This window comes from Schistocerca nitens, chromosome 1, assembly GCF_023898315.1.
Source record: "Schistocerca nitens isolate TAMUIC-IGC-003100 chromosome 1, iqSchNite1.1, whole genome shotgun sequence".
NCBI lineage: Eukaryota > Metazoa > Arthropoda > Insecta > Orthoptera > Acrididae > Schistocerca > Schistocerca nitens.
Window position 1 is genome coordinate 1,176,789,030 of NC_064614.1, and position 18,651 is coordinate 1,176,807,680.

General features: G+C 41.8%; 1 protein-coding gene across 2 annotated transcripts in view; it reads right to left on the bottom strand.

Moving 5' to 3' along the window:
- The window catches only part of LOC126239006 (protein deltex), a 56,597-nt gene that overhangs the window by 14,761 nt on the left and 23,185 nt on the right, over window positions 1-18,651 (bottom strand). The window contains exons 4-5 of one of the 2 annotated variants that reach the window (XM_049947828.1): window positions 10,681-10,875; window positions 6,685-6,854 (exon numbers count right to left, since the gene is read on the bottom strand). In XM_049947828.1, the coding sequence (XP_049803785.1) occupies window positions 6,685-6,854; window positions 10,681-10,875 (365 nt within the window). Of the gene's footprint in view, window positions 1-6,684; window positions 6,897-10,680; window positions 10,876-18,651 lie in introns of both variants that reach the window. The other variant, XM_049947827.1, reaches the window with a different exon arrangement.

The following is an 18,651-nucleotide window of genomic DNA, read 5'->3' on the forward strand; positions in this document are numbered from 1 at the left end:
GAACACTATCTTCTCCTCAATTTCTTCTTCTCTCTTAACATACTGTCGCACACCAGCACTACAAAAGCAGCGGCACTAACTACAAGTTTCCAATTGTTTCCCTTTCTGTAGAGCAACTGAATGATGAATATCTGTTGCTCCCAGAGTGACACAGTGTATGGCGATGTGCACATGTCTAGTTCAACGTGATCATCATCTGGTGACTCCTCCTTGACAACACAGTGAGCAGTTTGCCTATTCAACATTCGGTGCGCACTAACTTGGTGCATGCCAAATACCATATGTCTGGTGCCACCTCCTTGATTAGCTTTGGCTTCACAACCTGTAATATCTACCATTTTAGTTTTTGAGTTTCCTTTCTTTCATTTCTTCCCAAAAAATGGAAATTCAGTGATTTCCTCTTGTTGTGTGAGCCTTTCCCAATTATGAAAGAAAAGAAGAATGACAAGTAAATGCTTTCTACAAAATGTAACATTATACAGCTTTCTAGGTACACTCTTGCTAAAACTTTCCCAGGATATTTCACCTGCACTACTATAATTAGGTACAATGTCAGGTGAATTTCAACATTGTACTTTCCTTTAATCATAGTTCACATTATAAAGATATTGGACATTTCCCCTTAGGCATTGCCCTTATTACTTAAAACTATTTATTTATTTTATAATATACAAGTGTACAAGATATAAAAAACTAGGAGATTTGTGTTTAGAACAAGTCACAAAAATGAAAAGAAATTATATGTGTAGTAGACCTGTATTTGTAGCATCTTAAGAGTATATGATTCTTACAATTAAAATTATATTGTGGAGAGAATGAGGTACAGAATCAAAGGTAAGTTTTATTAGCATTTCCTTTACATTATTCCTTGAAGTAATGGTTTTATTTACAGTGGATAGGGGTAGTTTGCTGAAGTGTATGCTGCCCATAATTCTTACCACATCATAATTTCTGTTAATATTTGGCTCACCAAATGAATATTTCCCTTGTTTCATAAGTCACGCTTGTGTATTTCTTCCACTGAGGCAAACAAATCAAATTTTTTCTTGCCCTCTTTCAAAAGAAACTGTTTCTAGAATATAAGTACAGAACACAGGTAACATATTCACTTCTCTGAATATAAGTCTGTTGGTTGATCACATTGGTACTCCCTCTATTATTTTTACTGTTCTTTTATGCAAATGGAAAATAGTTTTGTAAAAAGCTTCCCCTACCCCTACAGAGCGATGCCATATACTGAGTGTGTTGGTCTATGATATTTCTGTGTTTTCATATCACATGACTAACTGGAAATTCTGAATATGTAGCATAGGCTACCCAACATTTTTAGCAGTTGATCTCTTTATAGTACTCCCACGGAAGTGTACTAACAATGCGAACTCTCGAAAATTTTGCCTCTGCTACTTGTTCAGTTGGTTTGTCATGACTTTTTAAGGTTTCCCTGAGGGCAGGATGGTTTCTTGTCGGATTATATAAGTTGTCTTGCTTGTGTATAGCAACAATTTATTCTTCTGCAATCACGACAGTAGCCTTTAGATGTGTCATTAATCTTGGACTTCAGTTATAGAACTGGTTAGGAATATCAAATTTGCACACCTGCAAATGACACAGGAGAAGCATTTGAGAGGTTTAACGAAGGTCACCGATAAAAAGTAGAAAAAGGACAGAGTATACCACTGAGCCTTGTGAGACTCCACAGTTTATCAGAGCTTTGTCTGAGAAATTTTTTTCAGGCTCTGGGCTTATCATTTCCACCATCAGTTGGTGAAACAAAATGGAAATCTCACAGCTGGTATACATTTAAAGCCAAAAAATTCTAGCTTCTGAAGTAACAGTAAATGATTAATAAGATAAAAAGCCTTTCTTAGATCAAAGAAAGGTGCTGAGAAAAATTCCTCCTGATTCAAGCATCGAAGAATCTGGCCAGTGAAACTGAAAAGTGCACCATTAACAGTGATGTTCTAAGGAAATTTAAAGTGGTGTTTGGTCAATGATTCTATTTTACTGAGAAATGCTGTTATTTGATTGTACACAATTTGTTTCAGTCATCTTTGATATAGCTGAGAGTACGGAAATAGGATGATCACTGCTTAAACCAAGGCTGCCCTGCTTTTCTCTACTGGAATTACCTGGGAGTCCATTAACACATATATTACACCCCTTAAGTGAAACAAATGGAAAATTGATTTAAATAATTTAGCAGTAAAAGAGAGCACTTCCCAAACAACAGAAGGTTGAGTCATCAACAGGACACACACATTGCCAGGATTGTAGTTTGGCAGGTGAATTAGGGCAGGATGAGGGTTGTGTTGGGTGGAGTGGCTAAAGGGAGAAAGAGGTGCGAAGCAGAACAAGGGAATGGGGATGGGTAACTGGCAGCTAGGAGGGCAGTAGCAGATGTGCTGGCTGTGAATGTAAGAGGGAGGGGTGGTAGGTGAGGGGCTAGGCATGCAGTACATGGGTACCAGAGCCGGTGAGGTATGGCGCACAATGAAGATATCATGGAGGATTGGGAATAGTGAGGCATGACACAGGAAGGGGAAACTGTTGGGTACACGATGTTGGGACAGTGGGTTAATGCAGACTGAGGCTAAGAGGATTATGGAAGGGAAGGATGTTTTGTAATGATAACTTCCATCCACACAGTTCAGAAAAGCTGGTACTGGAGGGAAGGGCCTGGATGGCATGGGCTGTGAAGCAGCCATTTAAATTGAGCATGTCGTGCTCAGCTGTGTGTTGTGCCACTGGGCCATCAACTTTGTTCTTGGCCACAGTTTGAAGGTGGCCAAAAATTCTGGTGGGCAGCCAGCTAGTTGCCATGCCAACACTAAAAGCTATGCAGTGACTTTAGCAGAGTTGGTATATGACATGGCTGCTTTCAAGGGTAGCCCTGCCTCTGATGAGATAGGATAAGCCTGTGACTGGACTGGAGTAGGAAGTACTGGGTGGGGAAATCAGGCAGGTCTTGTACCTGGGTCACCTATAGCGATATGGTCCCTTTGGCAAGGGGTTGGGAATGGAAGTCGCACAGAATTGGATCAGGATGTTATGTAGGTTGGGAAGATGGTGATGGAATGCCACTTTAGGAGGGATAGGAAGAATCTTGGGTAGCATGTCCCTCATTTCCGGGCATGACTGTACATAATCAAAGCCCTGGAGAAGTATATAGTTCAACAAATCCAGTTAAGAGGTAGTCCTTTGCAGCTGATTCTTGGAGGTGATGGTTCGATTTGGGGTGTGTGAGGATATGGCATGGGAATTCTGTTTTCAGACTAGGTTTGGGGGAAAAGGGGGAGGGGGGGGGGGTAGTGCCTGTCTTTGGCCATGTAATACCTTCAGTATACTGGGCAAGGGAATTCTTGTCACTGCAGGTGTACTGTTATGTACTGGCTACACTGTGTGGAAGTGGGTGACAGTTGTCAAAATGTAGGTTCTGTTGATAGCTAGTAGATTTAATATGAACAGAGGTGGATGGGGTCATCAGAGAGGAGGAGGTCAAAGTGCAGGGAGGTGGCATGTTGGGTTGAGGAGGACCAGTTGAAGCAGATGGGAGAGAAGATGTTGATGTTGTTGAGAAATGAGGATAGGGTGTATTGGCCCTGAGTACTGACCACAAAGACATCACAATGAACCTGAACCAGATCAAAATTGAAACCACTGCCCTCCAGCCCATGGGAGAGCACTCCAGACACCAAATCCATGAATTATACAACCCACTGACACCATACAGGGTCACACCTCTGTGTAAAACCCAGCTGCATGAGCTGTCTGATTCACTCACTTGTGCAAATCCTACTCCAGTTGTGTCAAAGGCTTATACTGTTCCTGTGAAAGCAGCCAAGTCCTGTATCCACCCCTCTGCAATCCCTGCACAGCTTTTTGTGCACAACATGACACTGAGCACTACATGCTTAAGCTCAATGGCTGCTTCACAAACCCTGCCATCTGGATTCTTTCCTCTAGCACCAGCTTTTCTGAACTATGTGGATGGGAATCATCCTTGCAAGATATCTTTTGCTCCCATAATCCTCTTGGTTTCAAAGTAAACTAAGCCACTGTCCCCACACCCTCCATCCAACAGTTTCACCTTTCTGTGTGATGTCATTCCCTCCCAATCCAAGCCTCTGCATCATCTTCATTGTGCGTCACACCTTACTAGTTCCCGATTTGTGTATTCGTGTATCACAGGCCTAGCACATCCACCTGACACCCCTCCCTCTCGCATTCTTAGCCAGCCCATCTGCTGCATTCCTCTGAGCCATTAGCTACACATTACCAACCCTTCTTCCTGCTTCTCACCTTTTTCTTCTTGTCCCCTCCTAGACCATCTGCCGAACTGCACAGTGTGTCTAGCTGGCATAAGGTACAGGCGCAGGTGTGTGTGTGTGTGTGTGTGTGTGTGTGTGTGTGTGTGTGTGTGTGTGTGGGCGCGTGCGCGCGCGTTTTCCAAAGATGGCTTTGGCTGAAATCTCAATGTGTAACAGTCTTTTCGTTGTGATCTGCAACTCAAAATGATTTCTTTGCAAAGCTAGTAAGTTTTCATTCTCTTTTGTGTGTGGGTGTATACAACACAACGCTTCCACTTTTGATGAGTCGTCTCCTTTACTCCTAAATTATTTACATTCTGCCAGAAGTTTCCTCACTGTGGGTAAACTGATTTAAATATCAATCTAGTTCTACACACACTGACAATTTTAGTAATATTGCATAAAAACCTTTGCCTTTGTTCAACTTTGGTTAACAATTTTGAACCATATATCCTGGTTTTCCGTTAGAGTGACTATTTCATTAATATGAAGGCTCGATACACAGAAGTACAGTGTTGATGTTTCATTTTAATTTTTAGTTAAGTTTTGCAGAATCTGTAAATTATAATACTCTCTATCCCCTCTAAAGATAATGCTCTCTTAACAACCATAAAGTATTTTTTAAAAATAATGAATCTTTTTCTGTTGTGTTAATTCAATATTAATTTAGTTAATGAGGATTGGTAAAAAAGATTCCTTGATAGAGTATAACTTTCAATTTGAGTATTTTATTGTTAAGTAAAATTATTTAGTTGGGCAGATAAAAAAATCTACTCACCAAGCGGCGGCAGAACACACACATAAAAGACTGTTGCGATTTGAACAGTCTTTTATGTGTGTGTTCTGCCGCCACTTGGTAAGTAGATTTTCTCTCTATCCAATTAAATAATTTTATCAATATTGATTTTTTTCATTGTTATTGGTAAGTAACACTGTACTGCAATTCCCTATCAACCAAGGGCAAAAGAAAAATATGAAACATTAAGATGTGCATAATGTGGGAGTTTTATCCCAAATGGTGGTTTTTTCCATACGATACAGAAGAGTAATGACAAAAATAGAAACAAAAACTGCTCAAGCAACAAACATGTAGCATTCAAATGACACCAACATACAAAATTCTGTTAAAGCTCTCAAAATGTTATGTACAATATCACAGTTCATAAACTAAGGGTTGAACTACTATTAATAAAGGAACTTACGGGGGGAAAGGAGAAAATTTTGACACAAAACATTAATCCTGACAATTGGTCTAACATTTAGGTTTACATACAGAGTTAGTTTATAAAGTAATAATGAGACTGGCTACCAAGAAACACTCCAGTCGACAGTAGCACACTCCCCATCAGGAAAAATAGTGCATTCCTTGGGGCAGTGTTGCACGATTACATTTTGTTTTCACCTGGGCAAAACTGCTTCCAAGACACTTGCCTTGGTTAAGAAAGCTTACAAAGACAATGTCCTGTGAAGGACCCACGTTCTCCATTGGTTCAGCGAGTTCAAGAACGGACAGGAGACTGCTGAAGACATGGAGCGATCTGGATGCTGGTCAATAAGTGTTTTGCGCAGAAATGTGGCAAAAAAAATAAAAATAAATAAATAAATAAATAAAAAATTGTACCCTTGGTATGAACCGTTGATGCTGTTTTCTCCAAGGAAGTCCTTGCATGCTGCACAAAGCAGTCACATGTTGGAAACCACTGGAGATTATCGATTGCTGGAAGCTCCCTCATGACAACACTCCAGCCCATACTGCCTTCATTGTGACTGCCTACACGGCCCGGATAAGAATTGGAATCTTGCCGAGAATTTTTCCGTGTTGTATGACCGTGGTCCATGGAACCCTTCTAGGGATAGAAGAGTTCCATGGACCACGGTCATACAAACCGGAAGAATTCTCTGCAGCTGAAACATCCGGTAGTGAAAGGCTTCATTGTACAATTGGAATCTTACTGCAGCCACCATAAGGCCTCAGTAAGAGCTCATTAGGCTTTTTTCTGTTCCTAGAGCTAAAGAGTAGCCTGAAAGGTCACAGTTTCAACAATGTTCCCACCATCCTGTGGGCTGTTACAGAGTTTCTGAAAGAGGGTTATGACAGCTGACATCCAGGGAGTCTTTGCAGCACAGGAATCAAGTTTGCAGTGATGTATCAATGCCCAAGGAGACAATTTTGAAGAATTTTAACTATGTGTATTGATCAGACCAATAAATTCTTTAGACCAGACCCAATCTTATTACTTTGCAGACAAACTCTGTATTAAATTCCAGTATTCAACATAACCAGAGGGATTCAACAATCTTCTCTCGCTCTCTCAAACACACACACACACACACACACACACACACACACACACACACACACACACACAAATAGTACCTGTGAAACTCTAAGCTCCCCATCCTTTGACTCATGGCTAAGATAGGTGGAGACTGTGTCAACACTAGGACGTCGCCCACTTTTTGTGCTGCTGGAATCTGCGTCTAATACTGATTCACTACCACTGCTTCCACGAACAGGAACTGCCTTAGTGGAACTTGTGACAGTCACTGTAGGTGGAATTGGAAGAGAGTTGTTACTTGCTTTATTACCTGTAAATGATTAACTGCAGTCATTTTATGACACCATTATTTAAACTGTAATTGTGAATTTTAAGATTATTCCATAGGAATTGAGAAAGGGTTTACAGGACACGGAAAATCACAAATACAAAAGGAAAAACAATAGAGTAGGAAAAAAACAATTTTAAATTTCAGCGTGCTTTATGCCATCCAGTAGCAAATTGCACGAATTAAATGTGGCCTCAGCAGTTACGTACTATCTTCCCGGGGAGGGGGGGGGGGGGGGGGGGGAAGTTAATTTGGTTTTTACTGCTAACAGGAAAAAGGCCACAAACCCATACATGTAACAATCATACTAAAGTAAATGGTCTCGGATGATGACTACCATTCATATCCCAACTGTCTCGCTCTTTTCTCTGATATAGTAAGGATTATATTTTTTTAAAGTCTGAAGGCAATTGTGGGTCTACTCGAGTCCTACTATTCTGATGCAGGCAATGTACTTTTCCATCAGAGGATGAGGAAACATGATACAGTCATCTTCCCACATAGATAATTTTTTTTGCTGAGAATCGTGCAGAGGGTGAGGGGAAGGGAGGGGGGGGGGGCAGATGGAGCCAAGGTAAATGACTTAGCAAATAGATTAATAGGTAACTGCAATAAAACACAGTGAATACAGCTTTATATTTTGACAATATAATTGTACTTTATATCTTGTGAAAAAAATAAAATAATGTCTGGTTGATTAAATGGGCATGTTTTTGAGAGAGTGTATTTGTCACATTTAATTAATGTATCTCAGTGACTGAAAATTAATAGTTTAAGTGAGCATTTTGTGGACTTAATGCTAATTTAATTTTGTACAGTTAATATATTTATTCACATGTTGAGTGCTCATTCTGTAATTTATTCGACAGTTTTATGATCTAAAGTTAACGAAAGTGTCTTCTTCTTCTTCTTCTTCTTCTTCTTCACACTTTTTCCCCCCTTTCAAGTTAAGATGGAAAGAAGTTTTCAGTATGAGCAAACTGCAGTGAAAAGGGACAGCTTATCAAAAGAAACTGGACTTGAGAGAGACTATAGCACTGCTGCAACAATAGACAGTATAGTTTACTTTCCTTATTTACAAAATGTATGGTGTCTTGTGAAACTGGTTACACAGCTAGGCAACTTATTTGACTGTTAGAACCATCAGTTTGATTCACTTTCATACATTCTTAAAACCTAAGATTACTTGCAAAAGTACATCACAGAATGAACTTCTTGATGATGTATTGTTTGTCTGTCTGTCTACCACGCACATAAAGGAAACCATATGTGAAACAGAGAACCTGGCCAGATAGCTGACCCCATTGAAGAGCCCACTTCTGGAACACGTGGAGGACTGTTGGCTCTGGATCAAATCCACCTCGAGGATTAATGACAGTGGCCAATGTGCTGGCCAGGCTGGATGTGGTTTCACCTACATAAATACCAAGCTGGTCATCATGTCCCACCTTGGATACGTGACGCACATACACACTGACAAACCATCATATTTGATCATGCAATGTACACTAAATGCTGATAGAATGGTTACACGAATTCCTCCCCAGGGCGGGAGTTTGCTGGCAGTAGAATTAAAAATGTTTTTGGGAGTGGCAACACCTCCATAATAATAGCCTGTATAACAGTAGGGATGGTTCTCTGTGAATGCTGAAGATGAACCATACCAGTTCCAACCTGGCAATGACTGAATATGGAGCACCAGAAAGAAAGGACAGACTTTTAAACTGAGAAGCAGTATATTCCTGCAGAGAAAATAGCGAGAAAGGACGAGTTACGGCGTATGATAGAAATAGCATGTTAAAATCTATTGTAACCCACAATGTATGCCTATACTAAAAATGTTAAGAATTTGTTCGTGCATTGCTGCTACTAGAAATTCCATTAATAATTGTTGGAATGTACAGATACCAACTGCAAATGTTTCAAATATTTCTAGAAAACTTTGTATCATTATTATGCCACTCTGAAGATGAAGGAAAGCAAACAATAAATAATAATCTGTTCACATTTTACTTTTCTCAAAACTTCATATAGAAGAAACATTTTAGAACTCTTATAACCTGAACTCCATGGATTTTTCGACCAGAATTTCACATGACAGCAGAATACTATCAGAAAACATATTCACAAGTAAATTCTTAAATGTCTAGTCAGTCATGAAATTCACCTCTGATGATGATGAACAATTGGCTATACAAAATAAATTGTCTGATCACAATGAAATGGTATAGTGGAAAATAGAGTGATGAATGAACAGACTAGAAAATATTTCAAAATATTTGAAGGGAACATTAAGAAAAGTTTTGTGTTCAAGTCCTTCGCAATGCAGTTCTTGGCTAAAAAGTTCTTGGTTAATTTTCTGCAACAAATTAGGATAAAATCCCAAGCTTTCAATCGCTTCCTCCATCACCATTGTCAGGAGTTAAGTCTGTCATGAAACTAGGGAGGCTTACATTTTTATGCCTGAAGGATGGCGTCTGATTAAATGAGATCATGATGACACATGGAGATGGTGCATGTTGGTGTGGCACCCTCTGCATACATGGATTACATTTGTGCTCACTGTCCAGCATCATTTGCAATGCCACCACTCATATTAGGCAGTAATCTATGTGAATTCTTCTTCTGTACTCTTTCTTTATCAAGTGCACACTTCCATGCATTGTTCAGTGTGTAGCAATTATTGAAGTTATTATCACATAGTCTAATTTCTATTGCTTCTCTGATAACAGAGTCCAATAAGTAGAAGTGTGAACCCGAATTCTTGTATGTTCAAACATAATATGGTGCTTACTTATTAGACTGTGTTCAGCTACCACCAATATTTCAGAATTCCTGTACTTAAGGTGCACATTCCAGTCCGAGGAAGTCTCATTTCCTCCAGTTCTTTCTCCTTTCATCTCTCAGATGAAGGAGCCCTGGATTCTGGATTCTATTAACAGTATAGCTGCTTCAACTGTGTCAGACCAATATAGATTAATGACACCTCATTTCACCATCTATTTTTGAAGTGTGTTTTCCAACCGCAATAAAATTAATTTCAGAGAAGGAAAGGATCAGCTTGAGTTTTGATCAGAATGTTGTGGACATCAAGAGACACAGAAATTAGAACATCCTCTTCCTGAAACATGGGCACTTGACAGTTTGTAAAGCTTCCAAACTAAAAGATAACTAAATGATAAGTTTAGTTACCTAGTACAATATTAAATACTGATAACAAAATAAAATACTCCTGACCAATAATATTAGTTGTGATCATTTATCTCCACATCAAGTAACCTATAGTAGAAGAAATAACACTTTAACCAGGTGATTTTATCAATAACAAGTATCAATATCAAATCCAGCGAATATGTGAAAATATTTTACAGTAGCAAAAGGTAATACAACAAATGGATCGAGGACAACGGCCAGTTCTTGAAACTTGCAACACACATTTTATTCTGAAACAGTAACATGTAAGTTGCAAAATAACTATGCAACCTCATAATACAAGCTCAGCATCTAATTAGTTCTTTCAGTTCACATCATTCAATCTTGTTTCTCACAATTAGATCGTGAACATGATGTACAGAACATACAAATAACTATCATGGCCTTTCAAAACCAAGGAAACTTCAATTTTCAGTCTCACTGCCAGGCACAGCACCCAAGCTGTTCATAACTATTAAAAAAAGCTGAACAGCAGCCTGAACTAAATTTTAAACTTCCTTGGTAAATAAATGGCATTTAATCATATTACAACAAAAATAAGTTTCTTACTCACCAAATATATTCAAGTTATTCAAGATACGTGCAATGTTACCAGCGCCTTCATTAGACGTTTTCCCTTTCTTCACATTCTTTTTAATCCCAGAGAATGTCTGTTTTTTACTTGTGCCAACATTATCCTTTGACAGCCCTGCTGTTGTTTTCTGGGTAACAACTTTATTGCTGCTGGTGTTGTTACTGACCTTCCTTCCTGTGAAAACATTATATATGTGATTAGTGGAAAGTTATCTTTTATGATTTACTGTACCAGTTCACAGGAGGAGGAGGAGGAGAGCGAGCTTAATGTCTTGACAACAGCAACATCATTAGATATGGAAAGGAGTGAGGGAAAGAAGAGAATCCACTCTGATGACTGATTTAAGAGATCTGAGAAAACTTCAGCACACTTAAATTCCAGACGACAGTTGATACTGGACTAACAGAAGCTATACATAGCTTGCTGGGCCATGAAATACGTAAGCTGATACTGTGGCATGCATTTAACAGCATTCAGAACAAGAAATTAGTATACACCGAGTCCCTAACTTTGTTCATGCTGGGGAAAAATATGTGAAACTGAGGTCCAGGTTGCCCACAATTGGGGCCAAGGGAGGGCTGCACGCCCTCCCCAACTATAGTAGTCGGGGTCGGGAGGTCTTTTTCCAAGGAAATGATTAAAAAGTCACAATTACCTAGGTTTTTAACAGGGTTGGAAATTGAAGTCATTCGTCTTTCAAAATATTAAAAATACTTGATACCACCAGGTTTAACACCGCCCCCCCCCCCCTACCCCTGCACAAGCTATTGTATGGGCACCCTTGGCTGAGGTAGTTAGAGAATTAGTGGATAGTGAAGGCACAGTTAAGTAGTAATTGACAATGCTGAAATTGCAAAGGTAGGATCCCAGACTACACCAAAAAACTCATTCAGAAAACCATGGTGGTAAGCCTTACCCCATAATGGCAAACTAGGTCTAGAAGTTGCACTGCCTGATGCCTCTGAACCACATTCCTGGTATCCATACTCCAGCTGTGATAAAAATAAGAGCCCTGCAGTACTATTGTAGATACCTAGAAATATAACAGAGAGCGGAGTGCACTCAGTTTCCACATCCAGTTTTATCTGACCTGATTGATGTGGAGCAGCTACAACTGTCTGACATCAGAGGTAGACCACCCTTTTTGTTTGTTATGGTTTTAAGGTGCAAAACTGCTACGGTCATTAGCACCCGGTCTGTGAATTAGGAAAAGGTAAAAAAACCAAACTGGAAACCAACAGCAATGGGAGCAAAACTCAAAAAAGTGGGGAAACTAAAAACAGAAGGAAAGCTTAAAAAAACCACTATAGAAGGGGGGTTGTTTGTCCCCAAAAAGAGCTTCAAATGACTGACGTCATCTCACTGCCACTAATAAACTCGAGAACGTGATCGGCTGAGCACGTATCATCTGCTAAAACGGAAGATATATCAGGCAACAGCTGTAGACGGGCGCGTAACGGAGTAAAATAGAGGCACTCAAGTAAAAGGTGTCTCACCGTCCACAGTTGAGAGCAGTGGGGACAAAGTGGGGGAGGATTGCCACTTAAAAGATGTCGATAGCTAAAAAGACAGTGCCCTATCCGAAGTTTAGTTAAAATTACCTCCTCCCGACAATGAGTTCGGGAGGAAGAGGTCCAAACACAGGGAAGAGCTTTCACGTTCCCCAATTTATTATTGGGAAGTGTCGACCAACGTGTGTGTCATAAAAGAGCAACACGATGACATAAAACACTCTGTAGATCGGTGAAGGTAATCATGCGAATAGCAGGCTGAAGAAGAGAGACTGCAGCCTTGGCCGCTGTATCAGCTGCCTCATTTCCACAGATACCAACATGTCCTGGGATCCAGAGGAACGCCACAGAGGCGCCCCCCAAGTGGAGCAAGTGGAGGCAGTCCTGAATCCGGTGGACCAGAGGGTGGACGGGGTAGAGAGCTTGGAGACTGAGGAGAGAGCTGAGCGAATCTGAGCAGATAACGTACTGTATCCGCTGATGGTGACGGATGTATTGGACAGCCTGGAGAACAGCGTAAAGCTCTGCAGTAAAAACCGAACACTGGTCGGGAAGCTGAAACCAATTAGGGGTGTCATCAACAATATAGACACTCCCAACACTAAAAGATGTTTTTGAGCCATCAATGTAAATAAATGTGGCATCCTTCATTTGTGCGCATAGAGCAGCAAATGCCTGATGATAAACAAGAGAAGGAGTACCATCCTTGGGAAACTGACAAAGGTCACGGAGCAGGCAGGTCCGGGGCCGGAGCCAAGGCGGTGCTGTACCCCAAGTTGTCAAGAAAGTTTTAGGAAAGTGGAAGAAAAGAGAATGTAGCAGTTGACGTAAGCGGACTCCCGGTGGTAGTAGAGAGGAAGGGCGGCCTGATACCCTAAATACAAGGAGGCATCGAAAAAAATGTCATGGGCCGGATTAGCAGGCATGAAGACAGATGGCTAGCATAACGACTCAGAAGGACAGCTCGCTGATTGGACAGCGGAGGTTCAGCAGTCTCAGCATAAAGGCTTTCCACAGAGCTGGTGTAAAAAGCTCCAGACGCTAAACGTAATCCACGGTGGTGGACAGAGTCGAGACGCCGAAGAATAGACGGCCGAGCAGAGGAGTAACTTATGCTTCCATAATCCAATTTTGAGCGCACTAAGGCGCGATAGAGGCGGAGAAGGACCACTCTGTCCGCTCCCCAGGAGATACCATTCAGGACACGGAGGGTGTTGAGGGATCGCAGACAGCGAGCTGAAAGATAGGAAACGTGGGAGGACCAGCACAGTTTTCTGTCAAACATAAGACCCAAGAATTTAGCGGCGTCCGAAAACGGTAGGTTGTCAGGTGCTAGATGTAAGGAGGGTGGAAGAAACTCCTTACGTCACCAAAAATTAACACAAACGGTCTTACTGGGAGAAAAGCGGAAGCCGGTTTCGATGCTCCAAGAGTGGAGGCGATTGAGACATCCCTGAAGACGCCGTTCGAGAAGGCTGGTCTGTTGAGAGCTGTAGTAGATCGCAAAATCATCGACAAAGAGGGAGCCCGAGACATCAGGAAGGAGACAATCCATAATTGGATTTATGGCAATGGCAAACAGTACAACACTAAGCACGGAGCCCTGGGGTACCCCGTTTTCTTGGGAGAAAGAATGGGAGAAAGTAGTGTTCACCCGCACTTTAAATGTGCGCTCTGCCATAAATTCACAAAGAAAAAGGGGCAGCCGACCTCGAAAGTCCCAAGAGAACAGTGTGCGGAGGATGCCTGTCCTCCAGCAGGTATCGAATGCTCTCTCCAGATCAAAAAATATTGCTACTGTTTGGTGTTTCCTGAGAAAATTGTTCATGATATAAGTGGAGAGAGCAACAAGATGGTCAACTGCAGAACGATGCTTTCGGAAACCACACTGGGCGGGTGTTAAAAGACTTGAGGACTCCAGCCACCAGGCTAAACAGCAATTCACCATACGCTCCAAAACCTTACATACACTACTCGTGAGAGAAATGGGGCGATAGCTAGAGGGGAGATGTTTGTCCTCTCCAGGTTTCGGAACAGGAACGACAATAGCTCCCACCATCTTCTGGGAAACGTACTGTCGGTCCAAATTTGATTATAAAGGCGAAGGAGGGAATGCAGACTATGGTATGATAAATGCAGCAACATTTGGATGTGGATACCATCCAGTCCTGGGACAGAAGAGCGAGAAGAAGAGAGTGCGTGTTGGAATTCCCGCATGGAGAAAACAGTATTATAGCTTTTGTGTTTTTGAGAGGAGAAAGCATGAGGTTGCATTTCCGCTGCAAGTTTCTTCGGGAGAAAAGCTGGCGGGTAATTTGAAGAGCTCGAAATCTCAGCAAAGTGTTGACCTAATGAGTTAGAAATAGCGACAGGGTCCACTAATGTATCATGCGCGACAGTGAGCCCAGAGATCGGGGAGAAACTAGGCGCGCCAGATAACTGTTGAATCTGACTCCAAACTTCCGAGAAGGGAGTGAAGGTGTTACATGAGCTAGTAAAGAAGCCCCAACTTGCCTTCTTCCTATCGCAGATGATGCGACAGCACCACAGACGGAGCTGCTTATAGCGGATACAGTTGGCCAAAGTAGGATGGTGCCGGAAAACACGAAGAGCATGTCGCCACTCACGTATTGCGTCACAGCATGCCTCGTTCCACCAAGGAACTTTGGGGGCCGCCGGGGCAAATCAGAGGTGCGAGGTATTGAACATTTCGCAGCTGTAAGAATAACTTCTGTAATATGAGCGACCTCATCGTCGACGCTAGGAAAGTGATGGTCATTAAATGTCGCTAGAGACGAAAAAAGTGTCCAATCGGCTTGGGCAAACCTCCAGCGTCTCAGGCGCATATATGGCAGTTGTGGCTGCAGTCTAAGGACACATGGAAAGTGGTCACTTGAGTGTGTATCAGCAAGAGCAAACCATTCGAAATGCCGAGCTAGCGGAACAGTACCGACCGAAAGGTCCAAATGAGATAAATTTGTCGTGGAGGCAGACAAAAATGTTGGGTCCCCAGTGTTGAGGCAAACAAGATTCGCTTGGTGGAAGATGTCTATCAATAGTGATCTGTGTGGACAAGGACGTGGAGATCCCCAAAGCAGGTGGTGGGCATTGAAGTTCCCAACCAGCAAATAGGGGGGCGGAAGCTGACCAAGAAGATGAAGGAGATCAGCTCCTGCCATTGGTGTGGACGATGGAATGTATCCAGTACAAAGAGGGAAGGTGCATCCAGAAAGGAAAGACGGACAGCTACAGCTTGGAAGAGGATTGGGTGATAATGGAGATTATCATGGAGAAGAATCATGAGTCCTCCATGGGCTGGAGTGCCTTCAACAGAGGGGAGATCAAATCGGACTGACTGAAAATGGGGGAAAACAAATCAGTCGTGGGGACGCATCTTTGTTTCCTGAAGACAGAAGACGACCGGTGAGTAGGAGCGTAAGAGGATCGACAATTCATCGCGATTGACTCGAATGCTCACAGCAAATAAGAGAGACTGTTTTAAAGTTTCGAGCGTCTGTCTCCGGACGTAGGCACTAAACATATTCCCAGAGGGGGAGAAAGGGAAGGGAAGGGGCAGAGGTGAGGGGGGGGGGGAAGATGGGGGATGGGGAAAGATGTGGAAAAGGAAGGTATTTAGCCCGGAAAGGAAGGAGGGCTACACTAGCTCGGGGTCCCGTGCTCGCTATGCATGTATCCACAAAAGAGTTGTGGGCCCCTGGGGGGAGAGGTAGACCACGAAAGCAGGATTGTACACTATTTTGAGACACTGGGTCCCTTAGAAAAGTTCCAGGTCCAGGTCGATCAGTGTATGACAATGAAAGAACATATCCGTGTTTTGGCAGGGGAGAATTGCTGAAAGCCATGGTAACAGGTTCAAGACAAGGCCCTTTGTACAGCTCCTTGGACTAGATACTTCACATGGGCTGCTGCCTGAGAGCTGTACCAAATGCAAAAGCCATCTACATAAATTGTAGAAATATCTGTTCATTCTGGGGAGTTCATGGGTCCACTGACAGCTACAAGGAAATAGGTGATACTGAGGATGGAGCCCTGGACTATACCATTCCCCCACAACTGAGAAGAACTGAAGTATGTTCCAATCGTGAACAATTAGTGGGACGAGATGCTGTACATAAATGTTAGTAAAGTGCAACTTAAGTTCCAGCTGTGGGCTGTAATTAAGACATGATAGTGTCATGTTTCGAGTAAGTTGACGAAAAACTAACAAGATGGTGATGTTAAATAACTTACTAAAGTCAGATTAAAATTACTTGACAATTGAACCTTCATGAGTTGGAACTGGCTTTCCCTCATCAGAGTGCTCAATGCCACATCCGAACTGCTCATTGTTGCCAAACTGCCACAACAATTGGTCAATTCACTTATAATTCCTTGTCCAGCTTTCTTTCTTGATGTGTTTGGGTACCGAATCCTGGATCTGGCCCTTTTATTTCACACAGCATCACACATGGTACTCCCCCTCCCCCCCCCTTCCATACACACACACACACACACACACACACACACACACACACACACACACTCAAGCGCGTGCACATACACATTTCATGCACAGCACTACCCAAACACTAGCGGATCCTTCTGCACAAGACACAATTCAGTGTCACATGTACAATTATTATAATTACAGAGATTTGCTTACATTAGAAAGCTTTGCAAGGTTCTGCATACAGATGAATTTTAAAAGGCTACAATGCATTGTTGCAACTGGGCGCCAGAGTCATAGTTTAGTGGCATAGCTCAGTGGTTAGCATGTTAATGCAATGTGTAGAAGGTAACACATTCGAATCGCGTGAAATACACCAATTTTATTTTTTTTATTTTTCAAATCAATCAAAATCCTTTATTATTTTTATTCAATTACTTGGTTTAAAGATTTTTGTATGTATGATACTTCTCTGCATAATTTTCATCATCATACTGACTTTTATTTGCTCTCATTTCTCTTCGTATCAGTATATTTTCATTTGGAATCTGCCTGTGTTACCCATTACCTGCAACAACGTGCCAACCAGAACTGCCCATTGGTTGGTAATGCGGTAGCTCATGTAGCCACTGTGATGAATATTCAGGTACCACTAACCAATGATAGCAAGACATTATGGTTAGCTTTTAGCTCTGAAACTGAAATTTTTCTATCTCGTATTTGCTCATAGAGATTAGCTTCAATCGCCCTGAAGAAAGTGATCATGATTTTAGTTCTGCTGCAGATTGCTGACCACTGTTTTCTCAGATACACACAAGCTTGTGATTCAGTTAGCATGTCAGTTTAAATTCACGGCTGCACAACATGTCATCCGCCAGTTCAGTCATTGATCATTTAAAATCAGCTGTTAACAGAGCATCACACATTTTTGTCATACCTTTCGAAGGCTGCTTCCAACATTGCTCTGCATTAAACATTGATAGCATTTGTAAAGTGACCTGCTGTGTTTGTGTGTAGCCTACAATCAAGTTGCAGCCGGCACCTGATGTGGGAACACTGTAGCAGCAAGTGACAGACGTCAATTATTAAATGATTTTAATTGACTGTAGTCTTATTGCTGTTTCTAATCTGGCTGGTAGGTCTCTTGTTTACTGAACCTCCCAGAAACCAGACTGGCAGGTAGATAAAAGTCCACACAATTTGAGGCCCAGATGCAATTAAAAGTTCTGAGAAGTTAATTTTACCAGTCTACATTCATCTGTTGGATCATATGATAATGGAACAAGTCAGGGCTTGAGGCCACGTCATGGGACAAGTCGAGGCCACAAAGCAGTTCCCATCCTGTAAATGTTTGTTATGCGACCTGAACAGTATACAGCAAAGGCTGGGAAGACTTTTCCATCCTTTGTTTATATGCCTGGAAGGTGGGAGAACAAGAGAGTCAATGAAGTCACCACCATGCACCAACAGCTGGGAACAGTCCTTGGTCATCAAAGGCCAAGTAACCCACAATGTCTGACCTACAACTGGGAGGGAATATGTATTCCCAGGAAAGAGATATATCAAACCAAGCATCCTTTCTCATTTAATTAAAAACTGAGCTCTTGTGTTGATGTTCAAAGTGTACATCTTCCAGTTTGCCCTCTGGAATACCTGTCAGCTGGTCAGTTTGGAATGGGAGTGACAAGACCACCAGGAAGAGGTCACTGTCACAGAGAGTGATATATACAGCCCCTTGTAATAAAATAACTAAGTTCAGTGAATAAAGAATAAGCTGCAAGGGCAAGAACAGGCTGCGTGCTGTCCTAAATTGGGTAAGGGACCAGCCATTGTGATAAAATTCAAACTTGTCAAGGAACTATTCAATGAAGAGACCTCACCAGATGGTCTGCAACTGCTCCACAAAGGATTATGAGCATTAAAATCCCCAAGGAGGAAGGGGGTGTCGCTATATCATATCCAGTAGCTCACAGTGCAGATTTCCCTCTCTAG